We start from the raw sequence: 19,787 nt of genomic DNA, 5'->3' as shown, positions 1-19,787 counted from the left end.
TTCACTTCTTTCTCTGTTGATTTTTCTGTGTATTGTGAAGCACTTTGAGCTGCATTTCTAATGTATTACAGGTGCTGTATAAATATATAAAGACTATTGTTATTGTTATTATTATTATTATTATTATTATTATTATAATCACACATTTAACACATTGAAAAACAAACAAAAAATGTGCCAAAGCATTTGCACCACATTTATTTTGGATTTTTCCCAACATGTTAAACTTGTGTATTAAGTGTACTGTAGTGTGTCTCTGTGGAGAATGTATCGCCAATTTGCGTGGAACCTGGACCAGATGCACTCATCTAGCTCTGCAGAACCTCTGGTCTCCTTATAATTCTTTATTATCCAGTGATGATTTTCCTACAGGTTGGACGGCATGGACAGGACAACAGGACAGGACAACAGTGCCTTCACCTCACTGCTTTCCACCACAGTACAGGCAATTCTTCAAGGGTTCTTCAAGAACCATGAACACTCAAAGAACCATTCCCATGCTTACATGGTTCTTTGCCTGGTGACTTGGTTCTCAGATTAGTGGAGAACGTGTTTGTTCTATATATCACTAATATGTTTTTTTTCCATTGATTACTAGAACTGTATTTGGTGCTATATAGAACCTTTTCCAAAAGGTGCTATAAAGAACCTTATACATGTACTCCATCAATCTGAAGAACCGTTCCACCATGCCGAGAACCATTTAAGCATGCAAATGCTTCTTTGCATGTTCCTTGTTCTACATAACACAACTTCTTCACTAAAGTACCCTTGAAGAAACATCTATTTTCAGAGCACAGGTCTGTGGAAGCCGGACACAGACAGCTGAGGCATATTTAATGACCACAAGGCAGCAGGATGTGAAGTTTGGCCATCAAGACGAGGAAATAAAGTCTGAACGTTTAGTTTTAGCCCTTTACAAATACGCAAATTTTCTAAACCCCTTTAAGACCCTCAGATGGAGGCGGGTTGTAGGTTCTGCAGCTCAGCAGCCTCCAGTCCCTACATGGTGGAATATACAGTAGGAGGCAAATGAGTGAGGTTTGAGAATCATGTGTAAGAACATGTCACTGCTGTCGGAATAAAACACCGTATCTCCAAAGTATCTCCAAAATGGTGACTTTACAGGAGAAGGAAAAAACTTCCTTTACTTTTAATGTAAGTCAGTGGAACCAGACATCTTTCCAAGTCATTTTGGGCTGTTTCTTTTGGTCCTTTCATCATGAAATTTACGCACAATGTAAAGAACAACAGGCATTTTCAAATTAGGTCAAAACTGAAAAAGGCAAAAACTGAGATACAAGGTTTTGTTCCAACAACAGCGACATATGAAAGCTTGTGTTATGTATATATACATATACATATGTGCACGTAAACAAACAAGTGACTAAAAAAATAGAATAAACACCATAATTAAGGTGTTGGGCCACCAGAACAACTTCAGCATTCCCAGTCATAGATTCTGCAAGTCTGTACTGATGTACTGGAGGGATGGAACACCATTCCTCCCTCAGTTGGTTTTGTGTCGATGGTGGTGGAGAATGCAGGCAAACATGTCACTCCAGGATCCTCCATAGGGGTTCAGCTGGGTTGACACCTGATGACTGTCTGATGACCATTTAGTGACCCCTCATGTCCTGTGGAGGGGCCATCAGGACAGAAATGTTCCATCACAGGACAAAGCTGATCAGCCAGAATAACTTAGTATTGATTTCCAGTACCTTCTAATAGGACAAGTGGACCCAAACCACCTCAAAGTACAGGTACAGGATAATCTGACCAGGTCACTTTTCTGTGCAGACCAGTGCTCATGTATTCAACTCCACTGACCTCTCAAGATGGTCAGTCATCTTTGTGCACTAAAGCTCTGTCTTCACCACAATGTCCAGCCCTTTTTACTGATATCCTTCGCGTAGATCCAAAAGCAGACGTCACTTTAATGATGGTTGAAACACTGGAGGCCAGCTGAACAGTCTCTCCTGCTGTCCATGCCTCCACCTTCTCTCAAAGCCACTGAGATCTTTTCTTCTTCGTCATCTTGGCCCAAAAGCAAGATCAGCAGGACCATATTTTCATACCTGCCACAGAGCTGGTAGGAGGTTAATTAACAGCTCATGAGGATTGAGCTAATTAGCTAATGAGCTAAATCAGGTGTGTTAGATAAAGGAGAGCACAAAGTGGGGTTGGAATATCTGCTTCATAACGAGCTGGTGACCTCACTGAACACATACTGTGATAATGTAAAGCGTCCTTATTGAAAACATGTAACACTTGATCTCTGGTACATAACAATGACTTAAACATGTCATAAATATGACACAGCAGTTGTTGTACAGTTGTACAAAAGTGTCATACAACTAGAGTTAATGAACGTGATGGATCTGACAAAGTGTAATGTCATGATGGCTGATTTTTTTAAGAAAAAAAAATGAGGGGGCAGTCATGGGCTAGAGGTCAGGGATCCAGCCTCATGACTGGAAGGTCGCCGGTTCGATCCCCAGAGCCGACAGCACATGACTGAGGTGTCCTTGAGCAAGACACCTATCCCCCAACTGCTCCCCAGGCGCTGCGGATTGGGCTGCCCATCGCTCCGGGCAAGTGTGCTCACTGCCCCCTAGTGTGTGTGTGCTCACTAGTGTGTATGTGGTGTTTCACTTCACGAATGGGTTAAATGCGGAGTTGAAATTTCCCCATTGTGGGAATAAGGGTCTCTTAATCTTAATATAACTAGAGTACGGAAAGTAATCATAAGCCTTTCATAACACTGACATAAACACATAAAGACAGTTATAAAGGCTTATTCTGACATGCATCAACTGTCATAACATGTACTTAAATTAAATTCCATTGAAACGGACTAAAGCAGCCTTAAGGAATAAGCCTATCTGCATGTTTATGCATGTTTATATCAGCTGTCATGAAAGGCTTATTGCAGCCTTTTGAACACTGACCTACAGTAAAGTGTGACTGAGAAAATTACCAGGTCATATAAGCTGACAAAAAGCATTACTAGTAACTTATGACAGTGCAGGACATCTGCTATGACATGTTTATGACATGGTTATGTCAATGTTATATACCATTGAAAGACCATATTTGAAAGCTACTTAACTGGGGCCTTCATAACACCTGCAGTGAACAAGATGTTTACTATGCAATGCATGTTTATGAACAGCTTATGTCAGCAATCGCAAGGTTAACATGATATGATGTAAACAATACTGTATCGACATGAAGGGCCTGAAACTAAATTTATAATCTGTTTCTAACACTGTTTTCTGTTCATAACAGCCCGACACTATTTTATCTGATTTAGGTTCCTTTTTAAATTGATGTTTGATATGTTTTAGTTGTCGTTTTCCATTTTCTATTCTTTTAGCTGTTATGCTAATAACATATTTGTATTATTTTATCATTATTTGAACTGTCCTTTTTTAAAAATTAGTTGATTGATTGACTGGATAATTTATTGATAAAGCAAATATAACAGCTTCAATGCAATAATGTAACATAATATCTAGAACAACTTAAATATATTTAATTTTCAATACTGAGAGTAGACACATAGACAGGGAGCGTCTCCTCATTCTACTGAAGTAACTTACGAAAGTTTGTTTGGGAATGATGATTAATAAGTGTTATAAATGGAACATATGTCTTGCTGGGATAAGGTGTTAATAAGCATTCATGTGTTGTTTTATAAATGCATTGTTCAGTGTTTATGCGCATGTTTATTTGATGCTTATGCATGTGTTATGAAGTTCCTAAGTGGGAAGCCTTCAAATAAAGCAAGAAAGTAAAATAGCAGACACTGAGATGGCATTTCAAGGCACTTATTCCACCCTCCATCTCCTCATTGTCCAGAGAATTCTTGTGTAATTCTTGAAATATCAAATAAGTCTAATGTTCTCTCTCAGCGTCTGATATGATTATACCATCTGAGTTATTATTTGAGGGGGAAACTTTATGCCTGGAGCATCTCTGATCACAGATGACACACGACAGCCAATTCATCATAACCACAACACAGACCTCGAGAGATCTGTGTAACTATTGGTCATAAATTTCCAATAAGATGTTCTCTAATGTATCATTTAAAGGGGAATTCCACCAAAGTTTAAAAATTTCTCCATAACTTTAGTGTGAGGTGTAAACAGAGAGATTCAGAGTGGTTTGGTGTAAAATGACTCACATGTTTTACAGTGGTGGTAATAGGAACCAGACGTCGCCATGACTATAACACAAATATAAACATTTGATGATGGGAAATAGTGGAAAATCTGGAATAATAAGTTCTTTGGGGACTATTTTGCCGCACAGCACCCTGCATGTATCACTCCACATTGAATGGAGTTTAAGTTCTCTAAACTATCATAAAACAGCGTCTCAGTCATCAGGCAGTGAATTCCTAACCATTTCATGTAGGAACTTTCTGTGAGGAGCTTTTAGATATTTCTGGTTTCTATCACCACTACTATGAACGGTTCTGACTCGAACAGAATGTTTCACACCAAACCATTCTGAACCGCTCAGTTTACATCTCAAGGACTGAATTATTCCGAAAGTTTGAGAAATTGCTGGAGTTCCCCTTTAAGAAACGAGGCCTCTTCTTAAACTGACTTGCTGCTTCACTTCAGGGGCCTTTTAAAATATGACTTAAATGGGCGACCGAGCTCATATCTGGATATCTGGAGGAGGTTCAGCATAATGTAGTGTGGCCAATGGGCAACAAATGACTAAATGAAAGCAATTAATATATCATATATAATTAATATATCATGAAAAGATTTTAAAGAATCTTTTTCCAGTTCGGCATCCGTCTAATCACTCTCTCCTGTCTCTAATCATCTCTGTCAGGAACCCCTGCCCTCGTGAGCTGCTCAGTGGAAAACAGAAGCGAGGGCTGAAGGGACGTTTGAAGTGAGAATGAATTAGGTTTTAGGTGAAACTGAGTGTGGTTATAGGACAGGCCTATAAAACTGATTATCCACGTTCTCCACAAATTAACAACTGGGTGAAAGTGGGCTAATTATATTCTCCCTGAAGCTGTTTTGCTGCCGCAGCACTTTTCAGAAAACAACCTCGTGTGTCCCGCAGCATTCCGATCGCATCAGCCTCTTGTAATGAGCTGGACTTATAATTCCCAGCTTTGGCTGATGAAAACTTCAGCACTAATATGTTGGGTTAACTACAGTCTCAGAAGGCTAAACATGCTACAAGAAAGCTAACAGGCCAAAGCACTCCTCTGTCAATCTTCAGTGTCAGGCTCTGAACTGGAGCATTACCTGTAAAGCCGACACTGAAGGTAAAGAATGTCTTCTCTTCTGTTTTCTAACGTTCATGGTTTGAACTTAGTTTGAGGCAAACACAACTTAAAAAATCGCATTGAGGCGCTGGTAGAGATTAGCATAATTGCTGTAGTGGTTATTTGGTGATTAAAATTACCCATAAGGCAAATGTTTCTGCATTGAACACTGCAATATTTTTATGAGGTCATAAATACTGCACTAGTCAATGATGGCCAACTGGAAGTTGACCATTTGCTGAAATGTGGCGTCACACAGCCTCTAAACCTTCCTTTCTCCGTCAGAGCTCCTTAGAACAGTGTCAGCTTCAACGTTAGCTCAGCCACTGAATCCTCCTCCTCAGACACGCTAGCTTGCCGCTCTGTGTTAAAGTGGCTGAACCATTAATGCAATCATGGATTTCAGAATCTATTTTTTCACACAAGCTATTATTCATATTGTATCAGGTATAAAACTTCCATGTCGGTGCTGAACATCTTTGCACAGCATTTTTGAATAATAAAATATTGTCATTTCTCCTCTGTGTTTTTCTGAATTTTGCTACATGATACATGAAGCTTGAGCCAAAAGTCTGAATGACACGGTAACAGTGACCCCTTTAAATCGCAGTCCTCTTACACACTAAGGCTTATTATTCAGTAACTATGGGGACTTCAATGTAAACAGGCTGAGCTACTCTTAGATTACAGAAGTGTGTAATGAATGTTATCCAAACGGTCAGTTTTTTGCAAACGGTCAACTCTCAGGTTTGGTTGCTGAAAACTTTTGCTAGTAATATGCCAAGTGAACCCTTGTCGGTTTGAACTCTGTTAGCCCTGATGGTACTTTGCTCTTTCCAATACATTATGTTTGATGATCAGTGAAAGCACAATGGAGCATGGACGTCAAAAAAGGCTGGTCCTCAGAGGACGATCACTGTGGCATGTCATTTCAGAGAGCAAATGTCTGTTTATCTTATGAGGACAATGACCTTTTCAGCAGTGGAAAAAAATAAGAGTTTTGGCAACTGCAAACAGATAAACAAACAAACTCAGTTATCTACAGTAAATTCACATTCTCAGTGTATCGCCACATTTAAAAGTCCTGCTAAAAGAAAAGCAGATAGAGCTTAGCGTGATAACTTGTCTGAGGCTTATATTGACTCGGAACTCAACAGGCAGGTGCCTTTCTGATGAAATCTGTCCTCAGAGCGAACACCATCCTCCATCCTAGTCAATAAAGGAGACCTGAATGGATTTGATGAAATAAAGCAAACACTCCATGATATTACTTTCGACATGTTATTGTTACTCATGCATGAGAAATGCCAAGAAGTTCTTTCCATGCATGTTGTTGGATATGTCAGTTCTCTACCAAGGCATCCCAGCAGATCTAATAGTGATCTACAAAGCTGTGACCATCAGTTTGAAGATGAGGGATCCAAAGCATTCCTAGATGCTGGTCTGCAGATCGTTGTTGAGCAGGGCAGCATTGTGAGTCTCCGTCATGACATCACTGACCATTCGGGTCCTGTCCTGGCGGCTGTCGCTGCGCTCAATCTCATCCAGGCCACCCACCCTCTTGAGGCAAAGGACGTTCTGGAAACTCTTCTTGAAGTTGTCTGACAGGAAGGCATAAAGAATGGGGTTGGCGCAGCTGTTGGCGTACCCAAGAACCACCACAAAGTCGAAGGTGCTCTTCAGCACCGGCGTGGCGATGAGTGTGCCGGTCACCGCCGCCACATTGAACATGTAGAAAGGCAGCCAGCAGAGCACGAACACCACCACCACAATGGACACCATGCGCGTCACCTTGCGCTCTGAGCGCTTGCGCTTGCTGGAGCTTACCCGCATGCCTGAGGTCTTCACCTTGATGACAATGAGCAGGTAGCACAGGCAGATGACGATCAGAGGCAGGAAGAAGCCCAAGAAGAAGGTGTAGAAGATGAAGGCGGTGTAGTAGGTGTTCTTAGGCTCTGGCCACAGCATGGTGCACGTCCGCGCCTCATTCTTGTTGGTGTTCAGGCCACTGAAGATCATAATGGGCAAGTTCACCAGCAGGGACACCCCCCACATGGCTAGGCTAATGATTTTGGCCACCCGTGGCTTGCGCCATTTGGTGGACTTGATTGGGTGCACCACAGCGAGGTATCGGTCAATGCTCATCACCGTCAGGAAGAAGATGCTGGTGAACTGGTTCAGCGAGTCCATGGTCAGAACGATCCGGCAGATCACGGCACCGAAGGGCCAGTGCAGCAGCGCCAGCTGAATGGCGATGAAGGGCAGGCTGAGCATACAGAGAACATCGGCGACGGCCAGGTTTAGGATGTAGATATTTGTGACGGTCTTCATCTTGGCATAGCGGAGGATCACGTACATGACCAGAGCGTTCCCACAGAGTCCGACAGTGCACACTACAAAGTACATGAAGGTGATGACCACAGAGCTCGTCCGGTCAAAAGCAGGGTGGGTCTCATTGTGATTGTAATCCTCCAGGCCATAGTCAGACTCATTCCCTGGGAAGAAGCTGTCATAGAGGAGGGGCTCTGGGAGGGAAAGGTTAGGGGGCACTGGTAGTAATGTCCATGACTCCATGTTGACTGTATGTCAGTTTGGATCAGCTCTTTTGTGATACAGGAGTTCACACCATCGCATCAGACCTGTGTGCACATGGAGAGGAAAGAAGATGTTAATAAATAATTATTCCATTTTATCTGCTTGTACTTAAGCTTACAATTAAATGTTTGTAGTTATGAAGCACTTTGCTTCAGATGGACCTTCTCTAAATGCTCAAAACTCCATTTCCCCACTTATACAACATGACTTATACAAAGGCTTCTCAACCTCCTCCTGGTGGCCCTCAGGCCAGTACTGAGTACTGAGCAAGTGGCCATGGACCAGAAGGATAAGCAGCTTAGAAGATGCATGTGTGTGTGTGTGTGTGTGTGTGTGCGTGTGTGTGTTTGATGTAATAAAGAAAGAAAAATAAAATATTTTTAAATAAGAAATTTAAAAGAACAATATAACACAAGCTCTGCTCAGTACACACAGCAGCGTCGACCTATTTGGCTCCTGCTTCTAGCAGTGTTACAAGTTACAAGTGTTACAGAAACATTCCAGCCACCACTCAGCCTGATTTGTGGTATAAAACAATCAAATGTGTTGATAAATTATGTTCAGTCACACGTTGCATATTCATTCATTCACACACACACACACACACACACACACACACACACACACACACACACACACACACACACACACTCATCTACATCCAAGGGGGCAAATTAACAATTTAATCTCCAACGGGCCTGACTGCATGTGTTTGGATTGTGGGAGGAAACCGGAGACCCTGGAACTTAACTACCTAGAGCTGCAGCACTGCTCTGCCTCAGGGCGGCTCTGTAGCAGACTGGTTCACCCATTGGTTCACTGGTTCAACATAGCCTATGAACTGTAACTCTGCCCAGATTCCTCTGAAAAACTTCCAATGAGCTGCAGCAAAACAAAAAAACCCAGTTTCCCAAGAGTTTGGAGTGAAGAGTGACTGTTCCTCATTCCTCACGCTGAAGGAAGATCTCAGTTACTGTGAGGAAGAGCGCAGAACCGCACTAGAACAGAGACGTTACAGAAGAGGAGACAAGGATGATCTCAGTTAATGTGAGGAAGAGCATGGAACCACACTAGCACAGAGACTTTACAGAAGAGGAGACAAGGCTGATCTCAGTTAATGTGAGGAAGAGCGCAGAACCACACTAGAACAGAGATTCTACAGAAGAGGAGACAAGGAAGATCTCAGTTACTGTGAGGAAGAGCACAGAACTGCACTAGAACAGAGATTCCAAAGAAGAGTAGACGAGGAAGATCTCAGTTAATGTGATGAAGAGCGAAGAACCGCACTAGAAAAGAGACGTTACAGAAGAACAGTTGATAGTACAGACACTTACTGACACTGAAACATCAGCACCACTGTGGGAAGAGAACAGACGGACAACACAGGGACCCCGGGGACACACTGCTCCCACTGTCTCAGTTATTCCATAACTCCAATAATAGAGAAGGGCTTTCTCAGCAGCGCTAGATAAACGAGTCAGTACAGCATCGAACAGCCAGAGTAGAAGAGAAATCAGCAGTGGTGGGCAGCCCAATCCGCAGTGCCACACAGTAATAGAGTACCTACAGAACTACACTCTTAAAAATTATGATTCTCCAAGGGTTTAGCAAAGAAAATTGTTCTAAACAGAACACTGTTTAGAACACATGAACCATGAACACTCAAACATTTCCCTGGTTAAATGGTTCTTCAAACTAATGGAGAATGAGCTGTATATGGTTCGGGTCTTCTACTGTAACAAGCTTGACATTGTAACAAAAGCAGAACCCTTTTTGATGTTACATATAACCATTTTCAAAAGAAGTTCTATATAGAATCATATACAACACAATTGCCATGAACCTAAGGAACCATTTCATCATGCAGAGAACCACTAAAGCATGCAGACTGATGGTGAATGTGCTGTATATGGTTCTGTATAGAACTTTTTTGGAAAATAGTCCTGTTTAGCACCAAAAAAGGTTCTGCTGTTGTCATGATGTCAAGCTTGTGAAAACAGAAGGACCATTTTGGTGCTATAGAGAACCACATGCAACACGTTTTCCAAGAACCATTGCAGCATACAGACGTACAAATGCATCTTTAAGTGTTTATGGTTCTATAGAACAAATGCCTTTACTAAAGAACCCTTGAAGAATAGTCTTTACGGCTTATTCGAACTGCTTTTCCCGTTAGCTGCTGATGTGCAGTCGTGTTCAGACCTTTCTAATAAGCACGCGTCTGATAACAGAAGCAGGGAAAGGCAGTAAATGTGGAAAATCACTGTTTTGTGGTGAGACTTTGAGACTTTGGACGCGCAGGACTTTACCCGGTTCGTCTCCACACCTCTGCAGCGGTTTGCCTCAGTGTTGGTTTAATTGATCTGTGTTGAGTAAATGGCCGGAACGCCCTGGACAGACGACTGGAGTGGGAAGGTTCAGGCACAGCCGTGTTCTGCACATATCCTCACCACATTTTCCCTGGACTGAGGCTAAACCGCCTCTCGACATGCTCTAACACAGCTTGGACACAATTGTGCAGCGTTCAGGGAACATTTGGAGGCTCTAACCAGGTTATTTTAGATGCTAGAATGAAGAAAATTAGGAACAAATTCATTTATATTTTTGGAAATAATATGTAATAAAACATAATTGCACAATATTTAACTCTAGACTTGTGATATTGAATGAATAAATACTAAATAAAGTCAAATATACACAATTTTAACCGTTTAAAATGAGCATTAACCTTATTAACATTATTCATGTGCTTATTAGTTTCTCTGTCTGAGGCTACAATCATCGTAGCGTCATATATCCCACCTGTATTCAGTCAAGCCCCGCCCCTTGCGCGCTGTGATTGGCTGCGTTCTAGCGCACTGTGCGCGAACATGAACTCTCAGCCAATCGCAGCGCAGGGCATCTGAAAACGGGTAGGAAATAAAATAAACGATTCTTCCGCTGCCCCTCTTATTATTTTAGAGAAATAAACAAAACAAGCCGCTTTAAATTATAAAATACATATTAAAAGATAAACACATCTGCATATGATTTGGGTTAATTTGCATTGTACACCTCACTGTTATGAATGGAATAGTTAGACTAATTATTAAGACGCGTTATCCTGCGATAATATCACATATTCTTTTGTTAACTTTTATTGTTTACATTAATTTTGTTCTGTAAAGTCAGTAAATCGTGTTAAAGTTGGAGCTGCGCCTCTAAAACCTCACTGATCACCGGTATCACCGCAACATCTGTACGATCACAAGACTGGACCAGATTATCTCTACCTTATCGATAACCATCAGAGGTTCCACACAGGAGGTTCTTCAACATCCCTCACTGATCATGAAGGTCCACGCGCAACGGGCATGCCCACCTGCCCTGGGTCCACCTGCTCCCCGGCTCCCTGATCTCTGCCGACGCTCGGTCCAGTTCAGCCTCCTCAGTCCGGCTTCTGGTGACCGCTGACGCGTCCGAACGCCATCCTGACTGTCCACGGTTTGAATGCGCCTCGCGCTCGCGCTGCCGCACGGTGTGGCGCGTGCTGCAGCTCTCCGCTCCGCGTGCAGATGGAGCTCGAGCTCTCGCAGCTGCGTGATGAAACCTGGGCTGATCCAAAAGCAGAGGCGCTTTTATTCCGTCCCCGTGTCCCGTGCGGTCTCAGGGACTGATAAGGAGCCCTGACGGGGGGTGGGGGTGGGGTGGGGGTGTCGTGTGACTTGGGGGGCTATCATTCCCATCTCAGCGCAGACAACGTGTGGGAAGGAGACCCTCACGATGCCCAGAGCTCGTGCGCGGGGCTGTTACTCCAAACATTAGCACCGTCCACCCTCGTTCTTGAAGAGTGACCGGTGGCTAGGACCGGACAACGAGGATACAATCCAATATCACATTTTCCCAAATATATGACCGTTCAGTGACGAATGGAATGAAGATAGTTAACAATCTCATCGTGCATTAAAAGGTTCATATCAAGAAAAACACAGGAACTAATAATGTATGGAAACTGAACTAATCAGCAGCCAGTTTTACATTTATTGCTTTTATGATGTCATCAAACATTAGTGTCTTTATATATATCTGCCCATAGACTTAAAGATAAAACATAGGCGTAAAGGTAAAACATAGACTTAAAGATAAAACATAGACATAAGGGTAAAACATGGACATATAGGTTAAACATAGACTTAAAGGTAAAACTAAACATAAAGGTAAAACATGGACATAAAGATAAAACATAGAATTAAAGGTAAAACATAGACTTAAACATAAAAACAAGACTTAAAGGTAAAAACTAGATTTAAAGGTAAAGGCTAGACTTAAAGGTAAAAACTGGACATAAAGGTAAAACATAGACTTAAAGGTAAAACAAGACATAAAGGTAAAAGATAGACTTAAACATAAAACATAGATATAAAGGTGAAACATGGACATAAAGGTAACACATAGACTTAAACGTAAAACAGAAATAAAGGTAAAACATAGATGTAAAGGTAAAAATGACTTAAAAGTAAAAATTGGACTTAAAGGTAAAAATTGGACTTAAAGGTAAAAACTAGATGTAAAGGTAAAAGCTAGACTTAAAGGTAAAAACTGGACTTAAAGGTAAAAACTAGATGTAAAGGTAAAACATAGACATAAAGCTGAAACATAGACTTAAAGATAAAACATAGAGTTGAAGATAAAACATAGACTTAAAGTAGACATTAAGGTAAAAACTAGACGTATAGGCAAAAACTAGACATAAAGGTAAAAAATAGACTTAAACATAAAACGTAGACATAAAGCTGAAACATTGACATAAAAGTAAAACATAGACATAAAGGTAATAACTAGATGTAAAGCTAAAAACTAGACTTAAAGGTAAAAGCTAGACTTTAAGTTAAAAATTGTACTTAAAGGCAAAAACTAGATGTAAAGATAAAACATAGACTTAAAGATAAAACACAGACATAAAGCTAAAACATAGACATAAAGGTAAAACATAGACATAAAGGTAATAACTAGATGTAAAGTTAAAAACTAGACTTAAAGGTAAAAGCTAGACTTAAAGGTAAAACCTGGACTTAAAAGTAAAAACTAGAGGTAAAGGTAAAACACAGCCTTAAAGATAAAACATAGACATAAAGGTGAAACATGGACATAAAGGTAAAACATAGATGTAAAGGTAAAAACTAGACTTAATGGTAAAAGCTACACTTAAAGGTAAAAACTGGACTTAAAAGTAAAAACTAGCCATAAAGGTAAAAACGAGACTTTAAGGTAAAAATTGTACTTGAAGGCAAAAACTAGATGTAAAGATAAAACATAGACTTAAAGATAAAACATAGACATAAAGGTAAAACATAGACATATAGGTAAAACATAGACCTAAAGGTGAAACATAGACTTAAAGGTAAAACATACACATAAAGGTAATAACCAGATGTAAAGCTAAAAACTAGACTTAAAGGTAAAAGCTAGACTTAAAGGTAAAAACTGGACTCAAAGGTAAAAACTGGATGTAAAGGTAAAACATAGACTTAAAGCTAAAACATGGACTTAAGAATAAAACATGGACTCAAAGATAAAACATAGAGTTTAAGCTAAAACATAGACTTAACGGTAAAAACTAGCTGAAAAGGTAAAAACTAGACATAAATGTATAACATAGACTTAAAGCTGAAACAGACGTAAAGTTAAAACATAGAGTTAAAGCTAAAACATAGACTTAAAAGTAAAAACTAGACTTAAAGGTAAAAACTAGATTTTAAGGTAAAAATTGGAATAAAAGGTAAAAACTAGATGTAAAGATATAGACATAGACTTAAAGATAAAATATAGACATAAAGGTGAAACATGGACATAAAGGTAAAACATAGACTTAAAGATAAAACATAGACATAAAGGTAAATCATAGACTTAAACATAAAACATACACATAAAGGTAAAAAATAGATGTGAAGGTAAAAACTAGACTTAACGGTAAAAGCTAGACTTAAAGGTAAAAACTGGACTTAAAAGTAAAAACTAGCCATAAAGGTAAAAACTAGACTTTAAGGTAAAAATTGTACTTAAAGGCAAAAACTAGATGTAAAGATAAAACATAGACTTAAAGATAAAACATAGACATAAAGCTAAAACACAGACATAAAGGTAAAACATAGACATAAAGGTAATAACTAGATGTAAAGTTAAAAACTAGACTTAAAGGTAAAAGCTAGACTTAAAGGTAAAAACTGGACTTAAAGGTAAAAACTAGACGTGAAGGTAAAACACAGACTTAAAGATAAAACATAGACATAAAGGTGAAACATGGACATATAGGTAAAACATAGACCTAAAGGTGAAACATACACATAAAGATAAAACATAGACATAAAGGTAATAACTAGATGTAAAGCTAAAAACTAGACTTAAAGGTAAAAGCTAGATGTAAAGGTAAAAACTAGACTTAAAGCTAAAAACTAGACATAACGGTAAAAACTAGACTTAAAGGTAAAAATTGGACTTAAAAGTAAAAACTAGGTTTAAATGTAAAAACTAGACTTAAAGGTAAAAACTAGACTTAAAGCTAAAACGTGGACTTACGAATAAAACATAGACTCAAAGATAAAGCATAGAGTTAAAGCTAAAACATAGACTTAAAGGTAAAAACTAGACTTAAAGGTAAAAACTAGACTTAAAGTTAAAAAGTAGACATAAAGGTAAAACATAGATTTAAAGGTAAAACATAAACATAAAGGTAAAACACAGACATTAAGGTAAAAACAAGACTTAAAGGTATAAACTAGACAAAAAGTTTAAAACTAGACATAAAGGTAAAAACTAGACTTAAAGGTAAAAACTAGATGTAAAGGTAAAAACTAGACATAAAGGTAAAACATAGACATAAAGGTAAAATGTAGATTCAAAGATGAAGTTTATATGTGTTAAGTATTACTGTGTCGTTAGTGTGTCTCTGTGCCATGACGCAGCAGAGAACACTGAGATCCTTCGCCTTTCACCATGAAGCCATCAGTCAGAGACGCAGTAGAGTTTCCAGAGATAAAGGGGAGCGTCTGATAGAGCTGCAGGAGCCTTGATAGAAGATGAACTGCAGTAAAACACAAACACACAGTGCCCATCAATCCATTCACTCAAGCTCATTATTAAAACCAGGTTAATCAAAGAGAATTTCACTTTATGCCAATCCTCCATTATTAAACAGATAAGATGTAAACAGAGCGGTTCTGAGTGTTTGGTGTGAAATGCTCTGTTCTAGATTAACTTACAGAGTCAGAACTGTTGGTGGTGATAGGAACCAGACATCCACCTCTAAAATCTCCTCACAGAAAGTTTCTACGTGAAATGGTTATGAATTCACTGCCTGATGACTGAGACGCTGTTTTATGATAGTTTAGAGAACTTCAACTCCATTCATGGTGGAGGGATACATGCAAGGCACTGTGTGGCAAAATAGTCCCCAAAGAAAATTTATTATTCCAGATTTTCCACAATTTTCCATCATCAACATTCCATATAAACTCAGAAGACTCGTGTAGGTTCTCTAGTGGTTCTGGATGGTAAATGAAATGTCTATATCTGTGTTGTAGTCATGGCTAATTCACCATAAAGGGTTCTGCTATTGTTCTGATGTCAAGCAGGAAGCCTTTTTGGTGTCATATAGAACCAATTTTAAAAAGATTCTATATAGAACCATATAAAAGACATTACTAAAGAAGCTATCATCGAACATCCAACTAAAGAACTATTTCATAGTGCAGTGAACCATCTAAGCATGCAAGTGGTGTATCGAGTGTTCACAGTTTGAAACTGAACCATTGTCTTTACTAAAGAACCTTTGAAGAACTGCGTCAACTCTTCATTACGTTCAATCAGGAGCTGCTGTTGGAGTTTAATGATCTGTGTGATGATGGAGGAGAAATCTGGAACCAGTTCTTCAAGCACTTCATTCGACACGAGAAATTCCTGCTTGTTTTTACTGCTGTTTCTCTATGTTTTATGCATTCATGTTTATGTTTATGGCTTGTTTGTTGTGATCCCGCGTGACTGGGAGTGAATGAAGGAGTAAATGGGGGAGGAGGAGAGGAATGGTGTGTGAGATAAAGGATTTTGTTGTGGGGAAGCAGGAGAACAGAAAGCGACAGGCTTTACTGAAAGTGGATGTGCTGCTCAGGGCTTCGGCTGAAACTCATCCAAATGATCCAAACTCATAATGCAGGACACTGGGGCCTCTGATGGTTTTACACAGAGACAGGTTGCAATAAAGGACTGCAGTGAGCTGACTGACTAACACAGCCTCAGAGCAGGGATTATTCTGTGATTATCCCAAAATTTAGAATCCAGACATCTTTTTACAGCAAGTTTATACAGCAAGAGCATCAGTCAGGGTCATTACTGATGATGTGTCCTTGTTTTCCAGCTATTATGGTTGAGAAGCTAAATTAAATATTTGGGTAACCTACACTTTATTCCTAGTTTACACTACAATGTGTGTGTGAGAGAATGCTCTGAGCTGTTGGAGCTTCACTGCCCATGAAAATCACGATGCACAGTTATGACGGATTCACTCTTATTGAAGTGGAGAATGCAGAATATTTCCTGCTCAGGGGTCTCATCTCCTCTCAGACTGAAGGGAGCTAGCCAGACACTCTATGACCCCCTCTTACAATTGAATTGTGATTGGTTCCTCTGAGCCTCACAGTTGAACAAATATGCTGCTTTGAAATCGAATTTACTTTTTTGAATCACCTTGTATTTTCGGAAAAACATTAAGTTAGAATACTAAAAAAAAATATGGAAGTTTTATGGAAAATTGAGCTATAATTTTCTGTTCATTGGAATAGTTGCCTGCGACCCTGATGGAGAAGCAGCTTTGAAAATGGATGGATGGATGGATGGATGGATTGGAATAGTTGTCACTATGCATAACTGTTTTATTAGTAAGATTTGGTTATCGTTTTTCAAATATGATGAAATCACTTACGGCTCCAGCTATCATCCAGAACAGCTTCTTTTATACAGCTTCTTTCACGCATACGCACTGCATGGTGATCTTAGGTTTGTGTGTAGCTGCTCAGTCATGGAAGCCCATTTCATTAAGGTCCTAATGTGCAGTCCTTTTGATGATGTTGCCTCCAGAGACACTGTGGAACTCTTTTGTGAGCGATTTAACAGAGGCTCTGGGAGTTTGTGTGCCCTAGCGCTTCGTGGCTGAGCTGTTGTTGCTCTTAGATGCTTCCATTTCACAATAATAGCACCCTCTACTGCCAGTGTTTGACCAGGCAGAGAACCATATATGTATGTGTGTGTGAGTGTGTGTGTGTGAGTGTGTGTCTATGTGTGTGTGTGTGTGAGTGTGTGTGAGTGAGTGCGTGTATGTGTGTCTGAGTGTGTGTCTGTCTCTGTGTGAGTGTGTGTGTGCGTCTGTGTGTGTTTCTGTGTGTGTGTGTGTGTGTGTGTCTGTGTGTGTGAGAGTGTGTGTGTCTGTGTGTGTGTATGTATGTGTGTGTGAGTGTGTGTGTGTGTCTATGTGTGTGTATGAGTGTGAGTGTGTGTGTGCATATGTGAGTGCGTGTATGTGTGTGTGTGTGTGTGTGTGAGCGTGTGTTTGTGTGTCTCTGTGTATGAGTGTGTGTGTGTGTGTTGGTGTGTGTGTATGTGAGTGTGTGTGTCTCTGTGTATGAATGTGTGTGTATGTATGTATGCGTGTGTTTGTGTGTCTCTGTGTATGAGTGTGTGTGTGAGTGTGTGTTTGTGTGTGTGTGTGTGTCTGTGTCTGTGTGTGTCTCTGTGTGTGTGTCTGTGTGTGTGTGTGTATGTATGTGTGTGTGTATGTGTGTGTGTGAGTGTGTGTGTGTGTGTCTATGTGTGTGTATGAGTGTGAGTGTGTTTGTGCATATGTGAGTGTGTGTGTGTGAGTGTGTGTTTGTGTGAGTGTGTGCATGTGAGTGTGTGTGTGTGTGTGTGTGTGTGTGTGTGTGTGTGTGCGTCTGTGTCTGTGTGTCTCTGTGTATGAGTGTGAGTGTGTGTGTGTTTGTGTGTCTCTGTGTATGAGTGTAAATGTGTGTGAGTGTGTGTGTATGAGTGTGTGTTTGTGTGTGTGCATCTGGGTTTGTATGTGTGTGTCTCTGTATGAGTGTGTGTGTGCGTCTGTGTCCGTGTGTGTGTGAGAGTGTGTGTGTCTGTGTGTGTGTCTGAGTGTGTGTGAGTGTGTGTGTGTGTGTGTATATGTATGTGTGTGTGTGTGTGTCTATGTGTGTGTGTATGAGTGTGAGTGTGTGTGTGCGTATGTGAGTGCATGTATGTGTATGAGGGTGTGTTTGTGTGTGTGTGTGCGTATGTAAGTGCGTGTATGTGTGTGTGAGTGTGTGTGTGTGTATGTATGTATGTGTGTGTGTCTGTTTGTGTGTCTCTGTGTATGAGTGTGAGTGTGTGTGTGTGCGTATGAGTGTGAGTGTGTGTGTGTTTGTGTGTGTGTCTGTTTGTGTGTCTCTGTGTATGAGTGTGAGTGTGTGTGTGAGTGTGTGTCTATGTGTGTGTTTATGCATGTATGTGTGTGTGAGTGTGTGTATGTGTTTGTGTGTGAGTGTGTGTGTGTGTGTGTGTGAGTGTGTGTTTGTGTGTGTGTGTCTGTGTGTGAATGTGTGTGAGTGTGTGTCTATGTGTGTGTTTATGCATGTATGTGTGTGTGTGTGTGAGTGTGTGTCTGTGTATGAGTGTGTGTGTGTGTGTGTGTGTGTGCACGTAAATATTTAATCACTGTCTGAACCAAAACAATAGCTTTAAAAGTTTTTAACTTCAATGCCAGTTGAAGGAGAATTCATTTTTTCTAAGTCATTCCAAGTATTTCTTGAAGTGAAGCCCAAACTGCTTGTAACTGGACTGGATTTCTGAAACCAGTGAACACAACCACAATGGAGCTGAGCTGCTCCCAGAACCATACTTCTAAGCCAAGAACCTCTTTAGCAGCTTCAGACGATTTTATTAGTTATAATAAAGGAAGCACAACATCTGCTTTACTGCACTCTGTATAACTCAGATGTTCTGAGCGCCGCAGCTGCTCATATATTCAATCAATATATTCAATTGAATATATTCAGGCACAGCTATTGTTTGAGAGTGAGTGTTGGCTGGCGCTGAGAGCCCAGCACTCTGTATGAAGATGAATTTCTGAGTTTGTGAATAATACTTTGAGGGAAACCTTCAATTTCTTTCACACCACTCCTTTGGAACCGGTGTCCCTTTCAGCCCCATTTCTCTAAAGTTCCTTCTTCATAATAAACCCAAACACAGTGACGATTGTGCCACATTCAGTGCATGGCGTCTGACTGTGAGGAGATCTGCTGTACATGTACCGTTCAAAATAAACTGCACTGCTACAGCCCAAAAAAAATATTATACTAATAATCCATTAATAATCCGAATAATAGCTCAAACAGAATACAATACGTCCATGTGTACACCTCAATCGGAATAATCTAGTCCGATTGAGGCCATTCACAATACAATTTCTATCCGACTGATCGAGGACGGTAATCCTGTTAATAATCCATTAAATAGAAAAATAATATCCATGTAAACACCTGTGTCCGATTACATTCCCTATTCGAAAGTTTAAGTCCGTTCTGCATGTGCGTTGCGTCATTGCAAAAGGTTTTGTACCGTTCAACACAGCGCAGCAGAAACTGTTTATGCCCTCAAAGTTTATGCTCTGATCTTTAAAAGACGGCGGTGAGACAGACATCCAGCTTATGTGTCTCAGAACACGATGTCTTCCTCTCGGCCTTCTTTAATAATGACATGTGAAGAACGTTTTCATTTTGCATCAGATTACTTGTAGTGAGCATGTAAACAAAGATTTTCCATCAGATTGTTGAGTAGACTGAGAATAAACACTTCAGTCTGAATGTGTAATGCG

At 40.1% G+C, this 19,787-nt stretch overlaps 1 protein-coding gene across 2 annotated transcripts; it reads right to left on the bottom strand.

The window, feature by feature from the left end:
• Positions 1 to 6,231: 6,231 nt before the first annotated feature.
• Positions 6,232 to 11,470, bottom strand: sstr2a (somatostatin receptor 2a). Of its 2 annotated transcripts, none has more exons than XM_017714350.1 (2): positions 11,173 to 11,470; positions 6,232 to 7,944 (listed from the first exon to the last, which is right to left on the bottom strand). In XM_017714350.1, the coding sequence occupies exon 2, from the start codon at positions 7,877 to 7,879 to the stop codon at positions 6,737 to 6,739; it is 1,143 nt and encodes a 380-aa protein (XP_017569839.1). In that variant the 5' UTR covers positions 7,880 to 7,944; positions 11,173 to 11,470; the 3' UTR covers positions 6,232 to 6,736. The 2 variants fall into 2 exon arrangements, with proteins under 2 accessions (XP_017569839.1, XP_037399903.1); XM_037544006.1 differs by having other exon boundaries at positions 11,262 to 11,470.
• Positions 11,471 to 19,787: the final 8,317 nt, after the last annotated feature.

This window comes from Pygocentrus nattereri, chromosome 13 (assembly GCF_015220715.1).
Source record: "Pygocentrus nattereri isolate fPygNat1 chromosome 13, fPygNat1.pri, whole genome shotgun sequence".
Classification (NCBI taxonomy): Eukaryota; Metazoa; Chordata; class Actinopteri; order Characiformes; family Serrasalmidae; genus Pygocentrus; species Pygocentrus nattereri.
Note: the sequence above shows the minus strand (reverse complement) of the source record. Positions and strands in the feature narration are given on the sequence as shown.